Source organism: Ovis aries, chromosome 25 (assembly GCF_016772045.2).
Source record: "Ovis aries strain OAR_USU_Benz2616 breed Rambouillet chromosome 25, ARS-UI_Ramb_v3.0, whole genome shotgun sequence".
Classification (NCBI taxonomy): domain Eukaryota; kingdom Metazoa; phylum Chordata; class Mammalia; order Artiodactyla; family Bovidae; genus Ovis; species Ovis aries.
In genome coordinates this window covers 31986165-32003518 of record NC_056078.1, presented here as the reverse complement: position 1 = coordinate 32003518, position 17354 = coordinate 31986165, and the positions used below count along the sequence as shown (strand labels likewise).

The 17354-nt window shown below is 41.5% G+C and overlaps 1 protein-coding gene across 9 annotated transcripts in view; it reads left to right on the top strand.

Annotated features, from left to right (window-relative positions):
• KCNMA1 (potassium calcium-activated channel subfamily M alpha 1) overlaps positions 1 to 17354 on the top strand; it is a 767665-nt gene that overhangs the window by 577174 nt on the left and 173137 nt on the right. For all 9 annotated transcript variants that reach the window (XM_042240721.1, XM_042240720.1, XM_042240724.2 and 6 more), the window contains 1 exon segment: positions 8309 to 8418. In XM_042240721.1, coding sequence (XP_042096655.1) covers positions 8309 to 8418 — 110 coding nt within the window.

Genomic DNA, 17354 nt, shown 5'->3' with positions numbered 1-17354 from the left:
TATTAGATTGGTGGCAAATACACCAGTTCCTGAGAGTCCTTCCTTTCATATTCAAGTCTCTAAGGTATTGGATCTAAAATTTAGAAAATCATAAACCACTTACTAAGTAGCCCAAGATGTTCTGTGATGACAAAATTTCCCCAAAAATGTATTGCTCAGTAAGTTCTGGGAACTTTAAAAATCACCCAATTATACACATTGCCTATGACATACCAAGAATGTAGAATTTTTCAGCATTCAGAGGCACAAATTGGTTTCTTTTATGGTTACACTAAATGTTATGAAGTTATCAGTACTGACTTGTGATTGGATGCCTAGAAAAATTAGACTTCTTTGTCTCTCTTCCTCCAGTTTTGTCTTGCTCAGTTCAAGTAGACAAATATTAATTAAGCACTTCTTATAAGCACCTGATAGGGTAGTATGCTGCTTGTTCTAGAAGATACAAAGTTGAATGCATTAGCCAAGAGCTTGTGTTTCAAATTCCACTTTATTATAGTTCTTGCCAGTCATTAGAAGTCTCAGATGCTGTGATGGTAGCTAACTATAACTAACGTGTACTGAGTGCTTCCTGCGAGCCAGGGAGTGTTCTAAGCGTTCTTTATCCATCAACTTATTTAGCCCTCCCAAACTCCCCAGAGGTGGGCATGACTATGTTCCTATTAAGGCAGGACAGAGCACATCAAATTGGGGAACCCAGGGAAGACCACATAGGTGAGGTGGCATATGATGGGAATTTCACAATAAGAGTTGGATTCTGACCGTAGAATCAGGGCAACAAAGTGGTGGGCAGATGAGGGAGAGAGAATATTAAGAATAGCATCCTGGTCTCCACCAGTTCCTCCTTAAAATAAAGGATTCTGTAACTAAGTATCACGTTTCCTGCTATGGAGATTTAAAACTCACTTTGCATTGCACTAAGAAAAGTCCCAGTTTGGCTTTGTGAAATCCACTGCTTCCCAAATGTATTTCAACATCCATTCAACAAATATTGAGCTACTGCTGTGTTCCATTCACTGTTCGAGGCACTAGATGAATTTTTCTGCCTTTAAAAAAACCTACATTTTGGTGGTGACTAACAGGACTCCCTGTTCACTCTCTTGTGTCCAAGGTGACACTTGTTAGCAAGTTCTGTTGAGTTTACTTTGGGGAAATCTTGGTTAGGAATAATCCCGCTTTACTGGAATTTGGGGAAAATTGTGAGAAGTAAGGTTTGTAAGATAGAGTGGGACCAGTGTAACTGCAAATGCAGTCTGTGGATGGGTGCTGTGAACTGTTTGCCTCTAGGAAGAGTCAAGTACAGGAAATGAGAGGAAGTGCTTAAGAACTTCTAAGTTCCTAAATCTTTGACAAATTCATTTTATATTGGTTGAATCTAATGATAAAAATTTTGGGCTTGTACTTTGCATCTCTTGTCTATTCTTTTTTTTTAGAAATTCATTTCTGTTAGATTTTTGCAGAACTTTGAGTCTGCCAAACAATGAATATTAGAAATACAAATAAAACCCAGTCTCTTACCCCAAATGGGTTGAGAGGCTGTTGTGGAAAACCCTGCCTGCCAGGGGCTGGATTACTCTTCTGAGGATTGCTTGGCAGGTGTCTGCTTGAGAACACTCACTTGCTGCTTGCGCTACCCAGATGAGAATTATTTTTAGTAGTATTTTAAGAGCCTTATTATTTGAAGTACAAATGAGAATGTTCTTAACTATTATCAAGATTGCAAAACGAAGTTCTATTTGGACAGATAGTGAATAGGCCCATCTTTAAAAAGGTCTGACATCACTTAAACATAAATACCTTTTCTGCATTGAAGAGGAAAAGAAGGAAAGGGTAGATAAACCTACATATTGAAAAAATTACTAGTTTCCTGCCACATAGGTGATATTTTCTGAAATTATAAGTAGTAATTTTTTTTTTTTAAGTTCTCATATCACTCTTTCTGCTAACCCTTCCTTTAACTGCAGTTCCTCTGGCATTCTTTGTGTTTTCAGAAATAACCTGAACTGGAGTAACATGGGAGGGGGCGTGGAGGTGGGAAATGCCCTGTATTTTGTGGTCTGTTAACCTCTCTCTGCACACTTCACGTGGACTGATTTTTTTTTTCCCCCCATAATGCCTGATGGAAGAAATCTCATTTGATAGTCTGCAGTCCACTAGTCTGGGAATAAGAGATTTGGCTCAAGTCCACCCCAAAATTTATCTTTGGAGTTGTTTATTTATTCGTTCAATGCTGAAGCAACCAATTATCTGGCATTCCATCAAATCCCAGATAATGTATTTTAATTGACATTATACCGAAGCCTTTGGACAATCTGAGATCCTTTGGTCCTATCCTCTCACTCTGGAAAATGCAATCTGAAATAGGCCATAATGGTGGAATGCCAAATCATTATGGGGTCCCTGAAATCCAATGCCATTCTAGGAAGGGCAGCCGGCCTGAGTCCACATCCAAGAAGTACAGCGTTGATATGCAATTTGGCACAGAGGAGAGATATATTCTGAAAAGGTGCAAATCACCATTGGTTTCCCATCTCTTCTGCTTCTTTCCTGTCATTTCAACTGTATCACGTGTTTCTTCCACCCCTAGAAAGCTGTGCAGGGAGGCATTCTCTGTTCTGGCACCCATGAGGACCTGAGCTGCTGCTACTGCTGCTAAGCTGCTTCAGTCATGTCTGACTCTGTGCGACCCCATAGACAGCAGCCCACTAGGCTTCCCCGTCCCTGGGATTCTCCAGGCAAGAACACTGGAGTGGGTTGCCATTGCCTCCTCTGAGTAACCAGCCTAGAGCCCACCAATGCTGATCCCATTTTTTAAAAAATTGTAATTAAGAGCTTGACACATTCTGTGGGGGTTCCCTCTTTTTTGTGGGAATAAATATGTTTTGTGGGATTAAAGATACATTGGCCAGTTCCTATCTCAGTGCTGTGTTTTATACTGTTACATTACAAAGGACAGAGATAAAGTATAATTTATATGCACAAATATTCAGATGTAGTTAATTCTAATTAAAGACTTATGATTGAAAGCTGTGCATCTTTTAAAGGAAAAATACTGAGAATTTGGATAGGTTTAAAAAAAATCATAAATGTAATAAATACCTGCTATGACAATAGCTTTCTTCTCTCAATTTTAGGTGACGCTGGTGTGTTTGTTATGACTCACCTCTTCTTATTGCAGCTATTAACATAATGGTCATTGGTTTTTATAATTTCCTCTTAGTTCATTATTTTTGATGTGCACAACATAACATATATTTGGATTAAAACAATGTACTTGTTTTCAATTAAATAAGGATTGAGGTATGATAGTCTTTGGAATCATTTATATGACTCTGGAGATAGGGACAGACTTTTGCAAAATTATTTAGCTGTAATCAACATGGTTATTCAGACTCTTCACTGGAAACAGAAATCACAGGGATCATAACATACCGCAGCTGGGAAGGTTGATTTTTCACATTCACCGGGTTGTTAGCATTAGAGAAACACAGTTTCACTCTAATCAGAGAAAGCATAAAATATAAAAGGTGCCATTACTGACCCACCGTTAGTAACACATGCAGAATCTGGGATCAAGAAGGTGTTACTTCCCCCAGAGCCAAGGCTGATGTTTCCAGTTGGATGGTACCTTTGATGATGGAGCCATCAGCCCACGGATTGGTGTACGACCATTTACTTAAGGGATTGAACTAGGCTGGTTGAAAAATTGGATAATGAAGGGCAGATAAATAAGACCATGTGAAGTGTGGACGAGCGAGCCCCACGGCTCGGTTCTCTTTTCTCACTGAAGATCTGTGAGTCTTTGATGAATAAGGACCCAGAACACATCACCTGCTCAGCTTTGCTAGGTGCTCTTCTAAAGCAGCAGGAGTTTGATGAGACAGCCAGAGGAGAAATTGCTGCCTCAGGAAATGCTTCGCCTTTGACGGATTGCTGAATGGCTGGCAAGTTAATTTTGGCTCCTTTACCTAAGTCATTTTGTGCCCATTCCTCCATTTCTCTGCTGGAAAGTATGTATTCACATTACAGTTAAAAATATGTTGACAACACAAATGTGGAGAACAGCATGTCCTATTTCAGGAAAGAAGTTGTAGGCTGGGATGGTTCCATTTTATAGAATAGAAATAATGTCGTCATGCTCTGAGAGGAGGCCTGAACTCTCCTTTCAGCTCAACTCAAAATCAATAATACTTCTCACTGACTTCTGACAAAGTCAGGGGCTCCAGGGTTTAAGATATTGAGTGCTTGAGGAGCTTCTGTTCTGGTATTTTCCTCTTAGGTTATATTTAGCAAACCCTCTAAGTCCACCACAATCCTAGTACCATTGCTTCCTTATACATTTACCTCTTCAGTCTCTAGCAAGAGATAATTTGGGGGTTGGTTAATAGCATGAACTCTGAATCCTGTTTATACCACTCATTGGCTTTGTGACCTTTGGTGGGTTACTTCTCTGTGCCTCTGTTTTATCATCTGTTAAAGGGACTCATGATGACAGTAACTCACTGTACTCTCTCTAGATCTCTTTGTTCACTGTCATTGAACAGTGCCAAGTTTTAAACTCAATGTATCTCACACTAATTTTTCCCTTTCTAATAATATACCATATTACTGCTGGCAAAAGTAGAAGGAACGTGGACTTTTGCTTTGGCTCTTTTCAAAGTAAGTGAAAGGTGCCATGCTTGAGGCTTACAAAAGTAAACTTTGATACGATGGGGTAACTGAAGCCCTTGCCTCGGGATTAAGATTGATGTTCTGTTGTCTCAGTTGTGACATGTTCCAGTGTCATAAGGCTGGGTGCTGGCTCCCTGACTCTCCTGATGTGATTGGCCTTTTCCTGTCATTGTTCTGTCACACCTTGTCATTCTTGCCCTTAAGGATTAAAAGGTGTAAGTGTTTATTATAATTACTGATTTTTCTTATGTTATAGTATCATCTTGTAAATTAATTGTGGTCAAATACATACAACATAAAATTTACCATTTTACCGTTTAACCATTTTCAGTGGGGTTTTCTTTTTTGTGGGAACATTTATTAGAACCTGAAAAAACTTGTTATCAGTAAGGAGACTGTGTTAAAGATATAGAAATCTGAAAGGGTTATGACAATGACATTAAACTCCTCAGCTTTTAGACTGTCCATTCAATGCTCCATCTTACACTGTAAATACCAGCTGGGAATCTGCACATGTCTGTCAGTTCAGTCAGTTCAGTCACTCAGTCATGTCCAGCTCTTTGCGACCGTATGGACTGCAGCACGCCAGGCTTCCCTGTCCATCACCAACTCCCAGAGCTTACTCAAACTCATGTCCATAGGGTTAGTGATGCCATCCAACCATCTCATCCTCTGTCGCCCCTTCTGGAGTGGGTTGCCATGCCCCTCTCCAGGGAATCTTCCTGACCAAGGGACTGAACACAAGTCCTCCTGCGTTTCCTGCACTGCAGGCAGCTTCTAGGTGTATGTTATGCTTTTCCTGGCAAATAGAAAAGTATGCCAGTTTAAATAAAATTCAATCAGTAGCAGGAACAACTCTTAAGACACAGAATATGCTCAATAAATATTTGCTGAAAGGATGAATCAATGAAAAAATGTATGCTAAGTTAAAAAAAACAGTAATAGTGATACTGTACAAAGAATTTGTTTCTACTTAAATTTAAGAATTTTAATGATGAACCTACAATAAAATTTGGTCTCAAGGGTAGTTCTATTAGGCCATAAAAGCATGAAAATAGTGATCATAACCAAAAGAGCCAAATTAAAACCATATTAATTTAGGAATAGTGTCAATAATGAATAATAATTAAGATAAAGTTTCATATTTTCATTATTTTAAAAAATCAAGTAGAATATTTAAATTAGCAACATAAGCAATATATTATAAAAGGAATATCCCTGCTAAAAGAATAAGCTGAATTCTACTTCAAGAAAACTATTTGCCCATGAAATTCAACTGTAAGGATTTATAACTGGCAATCTATCAGGTAGTATCCTATTTACCAATAAAAATTATGATAATATAGTGTCCCAAATATTATATATTTCAAACTATTTACTAATGCAGAGTAAGCTTTCTTCAGATTAGTTAGCACTGATGACCTTTGCTTATGAAGTCAAGAATATGTTTTTGAAAAAATAAATTGAAGTCTTGTGAATGGGAGAGATTAAAAAGTTTGTGCTTAGCTAAACACATAGCAGTTAATTTTAAGTAAATCATAAAATTTAGCAATAGAAAAGGTTGACTCCTTTCTTTTTTTAAAAGACCCCACTTTAGGGAAAACTAATGTGTAGATGAATAAACATACCCAGCAATACTGCGTAGTACGTGTCTAATGTGTGAGAGTAGGTTAGAAGCAGCTCAAACTAATGGGGTTAACCCACATGACTTAATCACCCAGCCCTAGCACAAAGCAGACAAATAGCAGAGAAGCAGGGAGCAGTCCATTTATTTCTACATGATTCCTCGCTTTTGTATTTCAGAGTGTCACCAAGTAGATAGTAGGTGTGCATTTCCTACTGTTTCCAAGTCTCTTATATCTCCCCCAGTTAACTGATTATTGAGCCATAAGCAAGATACATTTCATTCATTACCAGTGCAGGACATTATTAAGAGTCACTTCTCTGATTGGCTGGGAAGCTCTCTTTCTTCCTTCCCCTAATGTAACCTCCATTGGAAGTGAACTTAGGAGGTGGCAGCTTACAGATACCCAGGAACCACACAGACTGCTTGTTTTCCTGGCGTGGGAATCCATGACATCCCCAAGGTCCCAGAGGGGCTCAGTGTTCTTGTTGCTATTCACTTTATATAGTTTTAAATGGTTGACGCCATGGTAAATCCCTTCCAGAAATGCCTAGCATGAAGAGGGCCGTTGGGAAAACCAGTTGAACTTGATTAATTATGGAAAAAAGACATTTAAATGAAGTTGGGATTGAGACCTTTCTGAAACTACATTTAACTTTTAGTGATATTCAAGTTAGGGTTGGAAAAATTTACTTTTTCCCCAAAGCAAAAATAGATACATTGTTTTGTGTTATACATAATGCTTATTGAAAAAGCCTTCAGACTATACAGAAATCTATATATTTCTGTATTTCATAGTAATTCTATGTCTCAAAGATAACAACTGTTACTGTTTTGGTATAGAGCTTTCTGTATTTTTCTATGGCTTTACAAACATTTAGTTAATTATAGGATATTTTAAAAATAGAATCAGACTATATATGCTATTTAGTAATGTGTCTTTTAATGTAATTTTCTCTATGAAGAAACTTTCATCATAATTTTTAATTGCTTTCCTGTATCCAATGGTATAAACTTACCATTTGTGGTTTCTGATTTTTCACAGATAGAAGGATATTCTTATACATATGTATGTGTATACTTATATACTTTTTTTGCTATGAATACTTAAATTGGAATTGTGTAAAAAGCGTATTACGCTCCAAAATCACTGCAGATGATGACCACAGCCATGAAATTAAAAGATGCTTGCTCCTTGGAAGGAAAGCTATGACAAACCTAGACAGTGTATTAAAAAAATAGAGATATCACTTTACCAACAAAGGTCCATATAGTCAAAGCTATGGTTTTTCCAGTAGTCACGTATGGATGTGAGAGTTGGACCATAAAGAAGGCTGAGTGCCAAAGAACTGATGCTTTTGAATTGTGGTGCTGGAGAAGATTCTTGAGAGTCCCTTGGACTGCAAGGAGATCAAACCGGTCAGTCCTAAAGGAAGTCAACCCTGAATATTCACTGGAAGGACTAATGCTGAAGCTTCAGTACTTTGGCCACCTAATGTGAAGAGCTGACTCACTGGAAATGACCCTGATGCTGGGAAAGATTGAGGGCAGAAGGAGAAGGGGGCAACAGAGGATAAAATGGTTGGGTGGCATTGCCAACTCAATGGACCTGAGTTTGAGCAAACTCCAGGAGAAAGTGAAAAACAGGGAAGCTTGGAGTGCTGCAGTTCATGAGGTCGCAAGAGTTGGATGTGACTTAGTGACTAAACAACAACAAAAAAGAGTATGCACTTTTGTAAATGTTGGTAACAATTAAAAATTGCTCTCAAAGAAGTGTACCAATTGTGGTGAGTGCCCATGCCTCCACATTCTTAGAAATACTGGAAGCTGTGGTGCTCTAGAGTGGATAGCTAGTCTGTGGAAAGCGTCACGTGGCCCTTTGGTTGTGTTCCTGGTTGTCGAAGCGAGTCACCGTTGCCCAACCAATTCATTTGTTTGCCAAATGGGACAACCTGGTTTCCTTTGTACAGTCTGTTATCCTATCTTAAACCCTTCTCCTATGTTCTTCTCCCTTAGATTGAGGAAGACACATGGCAGAAATACTACTTGGAAGGAGTCTCAAATGAAATGTACACAGAATATCTCTCCAGTGCCTTCGTGGGTCTGTCCTTCCCTACTGTTTGTGAGTAAGTGACCATTAACCATATGTTCTTTGGCTTTCACAAACATTCATTGCGTCCCTTGCAGGAAAAATATCTCACCTATAGCCAGCACAGTGTGGGCATTGACAATTACTAGTGTCCTGTGCTCAGCCTTCTGCAACAAAGGGGAAAGTTGGTCCTTATATGGCCCCTGCTTTGGGGGTTTCTGCTGACTTTCCTGCCCCCCCCCCAGTTCTGAGAATCTTAGGCTTGGATCCTTCATATGCACTAAATTATAAACTGCAGCTTTCCCTGCATGTCTTGAATTATGCCCCTGTGATATAGACACTTATATGAAGGGTGGCACGAACCAGTGCCTCTGATTTTACCAGGGCAAGACCAAGTCGTGCTAGCCCCTTGATGAAAGAAATTTTAATTTCTTTCAATCAAGTCAGATCATAAAGACGTTAGAGAAGCTGCTGGTCAAAGTGCTTTCAGTATTTGCTGAGGGAACGTGGAGCCAAATGTATGCAAAGAGGCTTTTAATAGTCCTGAGCAATTTAGCCCCAAGGTGGACATCTGCCACATTATAACAATAAAAAGCCTTAGTGTCTCCTTCTACTGGCTCTACAGGAGGGATTTGAGCAAGGGGTAGCCCTAGCCTGCATGACCGTTTAAGGTAGAACAGGTGATCATTTAAGGGCTGTGATGTCAGGAGCTCCAGGTGTCCCAGACCTCAAGAAGCTTTCACCAGGACAATGGCTCAGATTCCCCACCTGGAAGCTCAGATGTTGGACAGAATTCAAACAGATGCTTTGTCCCCATGAAAACACAGACTGGGAATGCTGCAACATGCAGCCCCATCCTTTGACACTGTCGCAAAGACTTTGGTAAACTCAGTCTCGCTGATAAAAACTGTGACGAAACAGGAAAATCTGGGAACTCATTGGGCTGAGGAAGAAGAGATTCCTTTGTGTTGTCTGCATGCCTGCAAACCAAAGCCACCTTCTTGAAAAGACGACCTGAGGACAGTCCTGGGGACTGTTGGGCTCCTCACAGCTTTCTGTTCTCTGAACAGCAGAGAGGGGCCAGAGCACCCAGTAGCTTGGTGTTTACCTGTCAGTGGCTTCCATCAGTGAGCACAGCAGGTGCACCCTGCCTGTCCCCGGGCCCAGACCCTGAGCAATCCAAAATCGTTTGACTGTTTACTGAGATTTCTCACCCTGTCTCAATGCGGAAGTTTAAATGCTAAATGGACTGGAAAAGCGAATAGGTAATTGATTCCGAAGGAGTTATTTTCTGAAAATGGATGCCCTATTGTAACTCCCATGTGTTCCTTTCTTTGAGAGCTATTTCTCATTCCGCCGCAGAAAGGAGTTAACCATTCAGAGGCACTGGGTCCTGGAGCCCTGAGGTGGTCCCAGGGGGTTTTCTCTACCTTGGAACATGGACTGCCTAGGATAGAAAGCCCAGGAGGATTCAGGACTTGTATTAGAAACTGGTTCTATGACAAGGCAGTTGAAGCCTCCTCTGTCTAATGTAGGGGTGGTCTGAGCGCACAGCAGACCTGCCAGGGCCTGGAGTCCCCTGTGGCACTGGGGACCTGATGGGGGACTATGCGAAGCCCCTTCTTTGGCTCTTGAGCCTCCCTGACTTGACTGGTGTCACCCTGAGTGCTCCCTTGGAAGTCCATTCATCTGTGTCCCCCAACGCTGCCCCCCTCCCTGGCCCCCTGCTTTTCGACTGCTTCTCATTTTTGCTTCTGGGAACTGAGGCAGTTCATTTTAACAGTGTTAACCTGGGGGGTTAAGAGTGCTCTGTCTGGAAGTTCCAGCTGGGGTATCTCTGGGGTCAGCTTGACTCACATATTGTCCTACGCAGTGTTTACTTGCTTCAAACTTGGTCGCCAGTGTTTCAAAGAAATGGTTTTTCACATAAAAGCTAGATTAACAACCTCTTTTGAGAATTTGATAAACCAACGTGGGACCTGCATTTCTACGGAGGCCTAAGTAGCTCCAGTTCACTGTAAGGAAGGGTTTAGTGAAGGATCATCCCCTCCCTGATGTCTTCAACTGGCCAAATTTGCATTTACATCAGGGCCTGGCCTCCTCCGTGGGTGAGCTAGCCCTCTCTGACATAGTGGGTGTGTGAAACTTCTCTGCCCGCTGGAGCCGGCTCAAGAACTGGACACCAGTCTGTAAATATTCCCCTTGATTGATTTTCATGTTGACAACATGTTCTGAGAAGGAGAAAATCCTTCAGACATACCTTGTTGTCAGAGAATTTAGTATTTGCTTGGTACAGCTTCTAGAATACAAAAAAAACAGTGATGAAAAACTTGTGAGCGAGAATATGCTCAACTTACTGCTATTATTCCTTTAACACAATGACACAACAGAGGCAGAAATAATCAATAAAGAAAGGACATTTAATGAGATTTAGGAACATCCCAAAACATTGAAGCTCTCTTCAAGCATTTGATTATCTGGAGGCTTAATTATCTGTGTTTTCTACTTTAAATTAAAGAAAAGCCATAACTCAAAGTTACCAGCAGTTTAATGATAAGACTCTTCAATTCAGGTTAATTAAAGCACAGCTGTAATTAGAGTGTGGGGCTGTATATCACTGGGCTGGCGCATAAGTATTTTCATTACAGTAAGAATTGGCTATTCAATTTCAAGATGACATAAAGGATGCCAAAATATATTTTCAGCTGGTTCATGTAAAAGAAAAAGAATTGGGGAATATTCCGGGTATAATAAAACACAGATAAAATATACAGATTTTCAGAGCCGTTTCTGTAATTATGCACGGCATTAAAACAATATGCAGCCAATAACGTCCTGAAGCATGAAAAGAAATAAATTTGCTCTTCCCCTGGGCTGACGGAGTGCCCCCTTGCAGGGTAGGATCACCACACCGGAAAGCTTGGAGTTTTCTCAGAAGCTGGGAGAGTCATGCAGTGAAAAGATAAAGAGGCAGGATTAATAGGTGAAATTTGAGGTCATTCCCCAAGAGAACAGAATGTGGAAATAAGAGAGCAAAGGCAGGAGGCCCCTGAGGTTAACTCTTTTAAGCATTTCAAGCGTAGTGATGCTTTCTCCGGCTCAGGAGAGACCTGCGTGAGCCATTGGCCTCCACGTGCGCATCACCAGAAGTCACAGCTTTGTTCCAAAAATAATAATTTAGACAAAATGCAATATCATTTCTAAATATAAATATCATGTACATTTTCTCAATGAATCTTCACCACAATCCTGTGACCTTTCTGTGAATATCACCATCCCTGGTTTGTAAAGGAGGACAGGAGACAGTGAGATGTTGGTGTTCCCTTCCAAAGACATTTAGCAGACAAATAACAGAGCCAGGCCTCTAATACTGGGGCCTTACACAATTGAGAACAGCTTGGAGGAGCTGCTAGCTGAAGGCTAGCTAATTAAGACTCTCCTGGGGAGCTTGTTAAATAGGGAGATTTCTAGACTCCATCTCTAGATTTTTATATCTGGGATAAGCCTCCCAAATCTGCATTTGTTTTGCAAGTAAGTCAGGTGATTCTGATCCAAAGTCTGATGACTCAAAACCCCTACAGACCCCATTCCTCCATACACAGGCTGAAATAACCTCTTATTTCCACTTCAGTCCCTGGGTTGGGAAGATTTCCTGGAGCAGGAAATGGCTACCCACTCCAGTATTCTTGCCTGGAAAATCCCATGGATAGAGGAGCCTGGTGGGCTATAGTTCACTGGGACATAAGAGTCAGACACAACTTAGAGACTAAACTACCCCACTCTGGGCTTAGCTATGGGGAATGCTTTTCTCTGATTTTAGCCAAATCATAGAATTGTAGGTGGGCCACATCTTATAAGCTAATGTTAAGATCTGTGTCTTTGTGGCAGCTTCCTTACCATCTCTCCTTTTTCATGAAAGGGTATTCTGCAATCTCTATGGACATTAGAAGTGAGTCTACCCACTACCATGCCAGGCAACCTGCAGCTGCTCTCCCCACTCTCTGCACCTAATCCAAATCAGAATAGGAAAAAGGCATGGGGGTACTGAGCCCTTTAATGCTCTCTGTCCACTGGGGATCATAAAGCAGTTTCAGATAAGCACCAAATGCAGAGAAAGAAAATTTAGGATACAGCTGGCTAGATACCTCTTCACCTTGAGGGCATCATGGTGGCCGTTCCTAGAATACCCTTAACATGTTCCTTTTAAGGACCAGCAACTCCTGAACATCTGCCCTTGGTTTTTGCATGGCTGGCTTTCCCCTGGGTCTGTGTAGGAATAAGGTCAAGGCAGAGGAGTTTTGGGGATCTGAAGGAGAGGGTGCCATCCACTGCTCTCTAAACACCAGAAAACAAGCCGCTCCATTTCCCCTCATATTCCTCATCTTCAGCAAGGGACTGTGGAGGGTGCAGATGGCCAGGGCCAGCCAAGCTAGGGGCTAGGGTATCAGGCTATGTTTGCACCCCAGGGTCCTGTTTTTGAGTAGTTTGAATAGTAGGGTGCCGTGTGATGTCATGAAGTGTGAGCTGTGGAGTTGCAAGGGTCATACCCCCAGATCAACGACTTGCTGGATATGTGATTTGGACAAGATGTTTGATTTCTGCCTATCCTTCTCTTGATAGTTACCAACTGCCTGACCTTAGATGGTCGGATGCCTGACTATCTCTGAAATCAAAATGATGGGACTTTTCTCAGTACCAGATAATGCCCTTTTCCCCTCTTCTGCTGCCTTCTTGCCACCATCCTTCTATTTTGGCCCACTGAATAGACTGTAAGCACAAAGAAAGAAAGAAATATATCCTGGCATTTCCAAGTTTTGTTTACTCTATTGTTTAGAAAATTCTACCATCAGTCACCAGCCAGTTAATCAGCTTGATATTAAATTATCTTGGGATATTTTTGCCAGTGTGTAGGCATGATGCTGTCTCTAGAAGAATCTGCAATTAGATTTGATTAAATATATGCTCATTGGAGAAGGAAATGGCAACCCACTCCAGTATTCTTGCCTGGAGAATCCCATGGACGGAGGAGCTTGGTGGGCTACACTCCACGGGTCGCAAAGAGTCAGACACGACTGAGCGACTTCACTTCACTTTCACTGTGCTCATTAAAGGGCATCCCAGGTAGCGCTAGTGGTAAAGAACCTGCCTACCAATACAGGAGACGCAGGTTTGACCTGCAGGTTTGACCCCTGGGTTGGTAATATCCCCTGGGGGAGGGAATGGCAACCCACGCCAGTATTCTTGCCTGGAGAATCCCATGGACAGAGGAGCCATAGGTTGCAAAGAGTCTGGCATGACTGAAGAGATTTAGCATGCATGCATACTCTTTAAAAGATTAATACCAATACTTTCAAATGCCAGGGAAAGGATTTTGTTTCCCTACAGCGACTGCCTTCTAAAAGTTGGCAGTCTGGCCAAAGAAAGCAATACCCATCCTCAGAAAGAGATGAGTATGCCCATTGATGAGTGTTTGACGAGTGCTCACAACCAGGCATCTGAGACTGAGAGCTACAAGGACAGGGAGGTCCCTGTAGGCTGGAGGTGCAGAAGAGGCTTCTTGAAAGAGATGACACTTGAGGTGTATCTTGTATGGAGGTTGGGTTCAGAGAAGAAATAAAGAGAGGGAAGAGGGAATTCTAAGCAGTAAGGAACTAGGAGGCTGAGAGCCACACAAAACTCTCTCAACCCTTAGATATCTGAGATTTTCCAACAAGAACAAAGAGATTTCCCCTTTAGATGGGAGAAGGAGACAAATCCGAGTTCTTCTGACGTGATGTTTTCATGGAGAAACTGTGATAGTGTTTTTTTAATCATGAGAACTAGCAAATGAGAGGATGCTCTCACCCCACCTCCAGGTAGGAAAATGAGGGCAGAGGAGGGAGATGGGGGAAAGAGGAGTGGAGGAAGCCACACGCTCCCCAGGTTGGTACTGCAGGAACACTGTGTGCCAGGTTCCAAAGTTCACGGTGGGCAGATTAGCCAGTCAGTCATCCCCTGTGAAATGTAACACTCCTCACTAGCAAAATATAAATGCTTAATTGATGCTTAATTGTATCCGGTTTTACAGCTCAGAAGGGTTAGGACAAAGGATGTGTTTAAAATACTGCATGTCTCTCTGTGTCCCCCTGTAGCTGGTGGAACAGTTAAAAGTCATATTTGATGTGGAGTATTTCATGCCTGGGTGACTTGAGGAACTCTAACCAGATGTTACCTGGAGTTTTGCACTGCAGCCTGGGTACCAGCCTGGAGGCTTCTATGCTGGTTTAAAACACTGTGAGGGCTGCAGGGTGTAGTTCTCCATTCCCTCATCCACAGGCATTCAGGGACGCTAACACTGAAAAAGTCATGCTCTCATCCTGGGCTGTTTGGCATGGACAGATCTTTCCAGGGAAGCCACTTGAGGAAACTTAAATTTAAGACTGCCTAGAGAAAGCTAGGAAAGATATGCCCATCTGAATGCATAGTTCCAAAGAACTGCAAGGAGAGATCAGAAAGCCTTCCTAAATGAACAATGCAAAGAAGTAGAGGAAAACAATAGAATGGAAAAGAATAGAGATCTCTTCAAGAAAATAGAGATACCGAGGGAACGTTTCATTCAAAGATGGGCACAAAAAAGAACAGAAATGATATGGATATAACAGAAGCAGAAGATTTTGAGAAGAAGTGGTGAGAATACACAGAAGAACTATACAAAAAAACAAAACAAAACAAAACAAAACACCTAATTACCCAGGTAACCATGATGGTGTAATTACTCACCTAGAGGCAGACATCTTGGAGTGCGAAGTCAAATGCAAAGCTAGTGGAGATGATAAAATTCCAGCTGAGCTATCTCAAATCCTAAAAGATGATGCTGTTAAAGTACTGCACTCAATATGGGCCAGCAAATTTGGAAAACTCGGCAGTGGCCACAGGACTGGACAAGGTCAGTTTTCATTCCAATCCCAAAGAAGGGCAGTGCCAAAGAATGTTCAGACTACCACACAATTGCACTCATTTCACATGCTAGCAAAGTAATGCTCAAAATTCTCCAAGCCAGGCTTCAATAGTATGTGAACTGAGGAATTCCAGATGTTCAGGCTGGATTTAGAAAAGGGAGAGGAACCAGAGATCAAATTGCTAACATCTGTTGGATCATAGGAAAAGCAAGAGAATTCCAGAAAAACATCTGCTTCATTGACTACAGTAAAGCCTTTGACTATGTGGATCACAAAAACCTGTGTGTGGAAAATTCTTGAAGAGATGGGAATATCAGACCACCTTACCTACCTCCTGAGAAATCTGTATGCAGATCAAGAAGCAACAGATAGAATCAGACATGAAACAATGGGCTGGTTCCATTTTGGGAAATGAGTATGTCAAGGTTCATGTTGTCACCCTGCTTATTTAACTTATATGCAGAGTACATCATGTGAAATGTTGGGCTGGATGAAGCACAAGCTGGAGTCAAGATTGCCTGGAGAAATATCAACAACCTCAGATATGCAAATGACACCACCCTTATGGCAGAAAGCGAAAAGGAATAAAGAGGCTCTTGATGAAAGTGAAAAAGGAGAGTGATAAAGTTGGCTTAAAATTCAACATTCAAAAAACGAAGATCACGGCATTTGGTCCCATCACTTCATGGCGAATAGATGGGGAAAAAATGGAAACAGTGACAGGCTTTATTTTCTTGGACTCCAAAAATCACTGCAGATGGTGACTGCAACCATGAAATTAAAAGCTGCTTGCTCCTTGGAAGGAAAGTTATGACCAACCTAGACAGCATATTAAAAAGCAGAGACATTACTTTACCGACAAAGGTCCATGTAGTCAAAGTTATGGTTTTTCCAGTAGTCATATATGTGTGTGAGAGTTGGATCATAAAGAAAACTGAGTGCTGAAGAATTGATGCTTTTAAACTGTGGTGTTGGAGAAGACTCTTGAGAGTCCCTTGGACTGCAAGGAGATCAAACCAGTCAATCTTAAAGGAAATCAATCCTGAATATTTGTTGGAGGGACTGATACTGAATCTGATGCTCCAATGTTTTGGCCACTTGAAGCTAAGAGCCGACTCATTGGGAAAAGCCCTGATGCTGGGAAAGATTGAAGGCAGGAGGAGAAGGGGATGACAGAGGATGAAATGGTTGCATAGCATCACAGACTCAATGGACATGAGTTTGAGCAAGCTCCAAGAGTTGGTGAAAGACAGGGCAGCCTGCAGTCCATGGGGTCTCAGAGTTGGACACGACTAAGTGACTCAAAAACAACAAAGAGAAAGCTGGAACTTCCCTGATGGCTCAGACAGTAAAGGATATGCCTGCAATGCAGGAAACGTGGGTTCGATCCCTGAATCAGGAAGATCCTCTGGAGAAGGCAATGCCTACCCACCCCAGTATTCTTGTCTGGAGAATTCCATGGGCAGAGGAGACTGGCGGGGTACTGTCGGTGGGGTTGCAAAGAGCCGGAGATGACTGAGCTATTCATACATACTTTTTTTTTTTAGAGGCAGCTGGGTCTCTTGCCCAGTGAAAGCTACAGTTAGTTTAACTTGAGTTCTGTGAAATCATTAGAGGTGATTTCTAGAGAAAGACATCAGAATTTGAACATGGAACAGAAAGAAGTCAGTAGGCTCTATTGTTATGTGATAGATTTATTTAGCCAGGCTGCAGAAATGAACATTTTGTGAGAATTTATGGAGAAGCTCAAGTTTCATCTTTAAAAAATATTTTTCCTTGAAGAACCAGCCCTATTCATTCAATTATCTGAGGGTATTGTAATTAGGACTGAGCACATAATGACAGGAATGCAACATTGATGATTATTTCTACTACAGGGATTCAGAAACTGACTAGCAATCCTTCAACATGTGAATAAACCAGTGACCACAAAATCTATTAAGACTCTTAAAAGCTACAGAGGCAACGACAAGTCTAGAATTCTCTACAGGACAGTTTAGGGAGGCAGTCCACCAGAAAATGCCTGGACTTGACT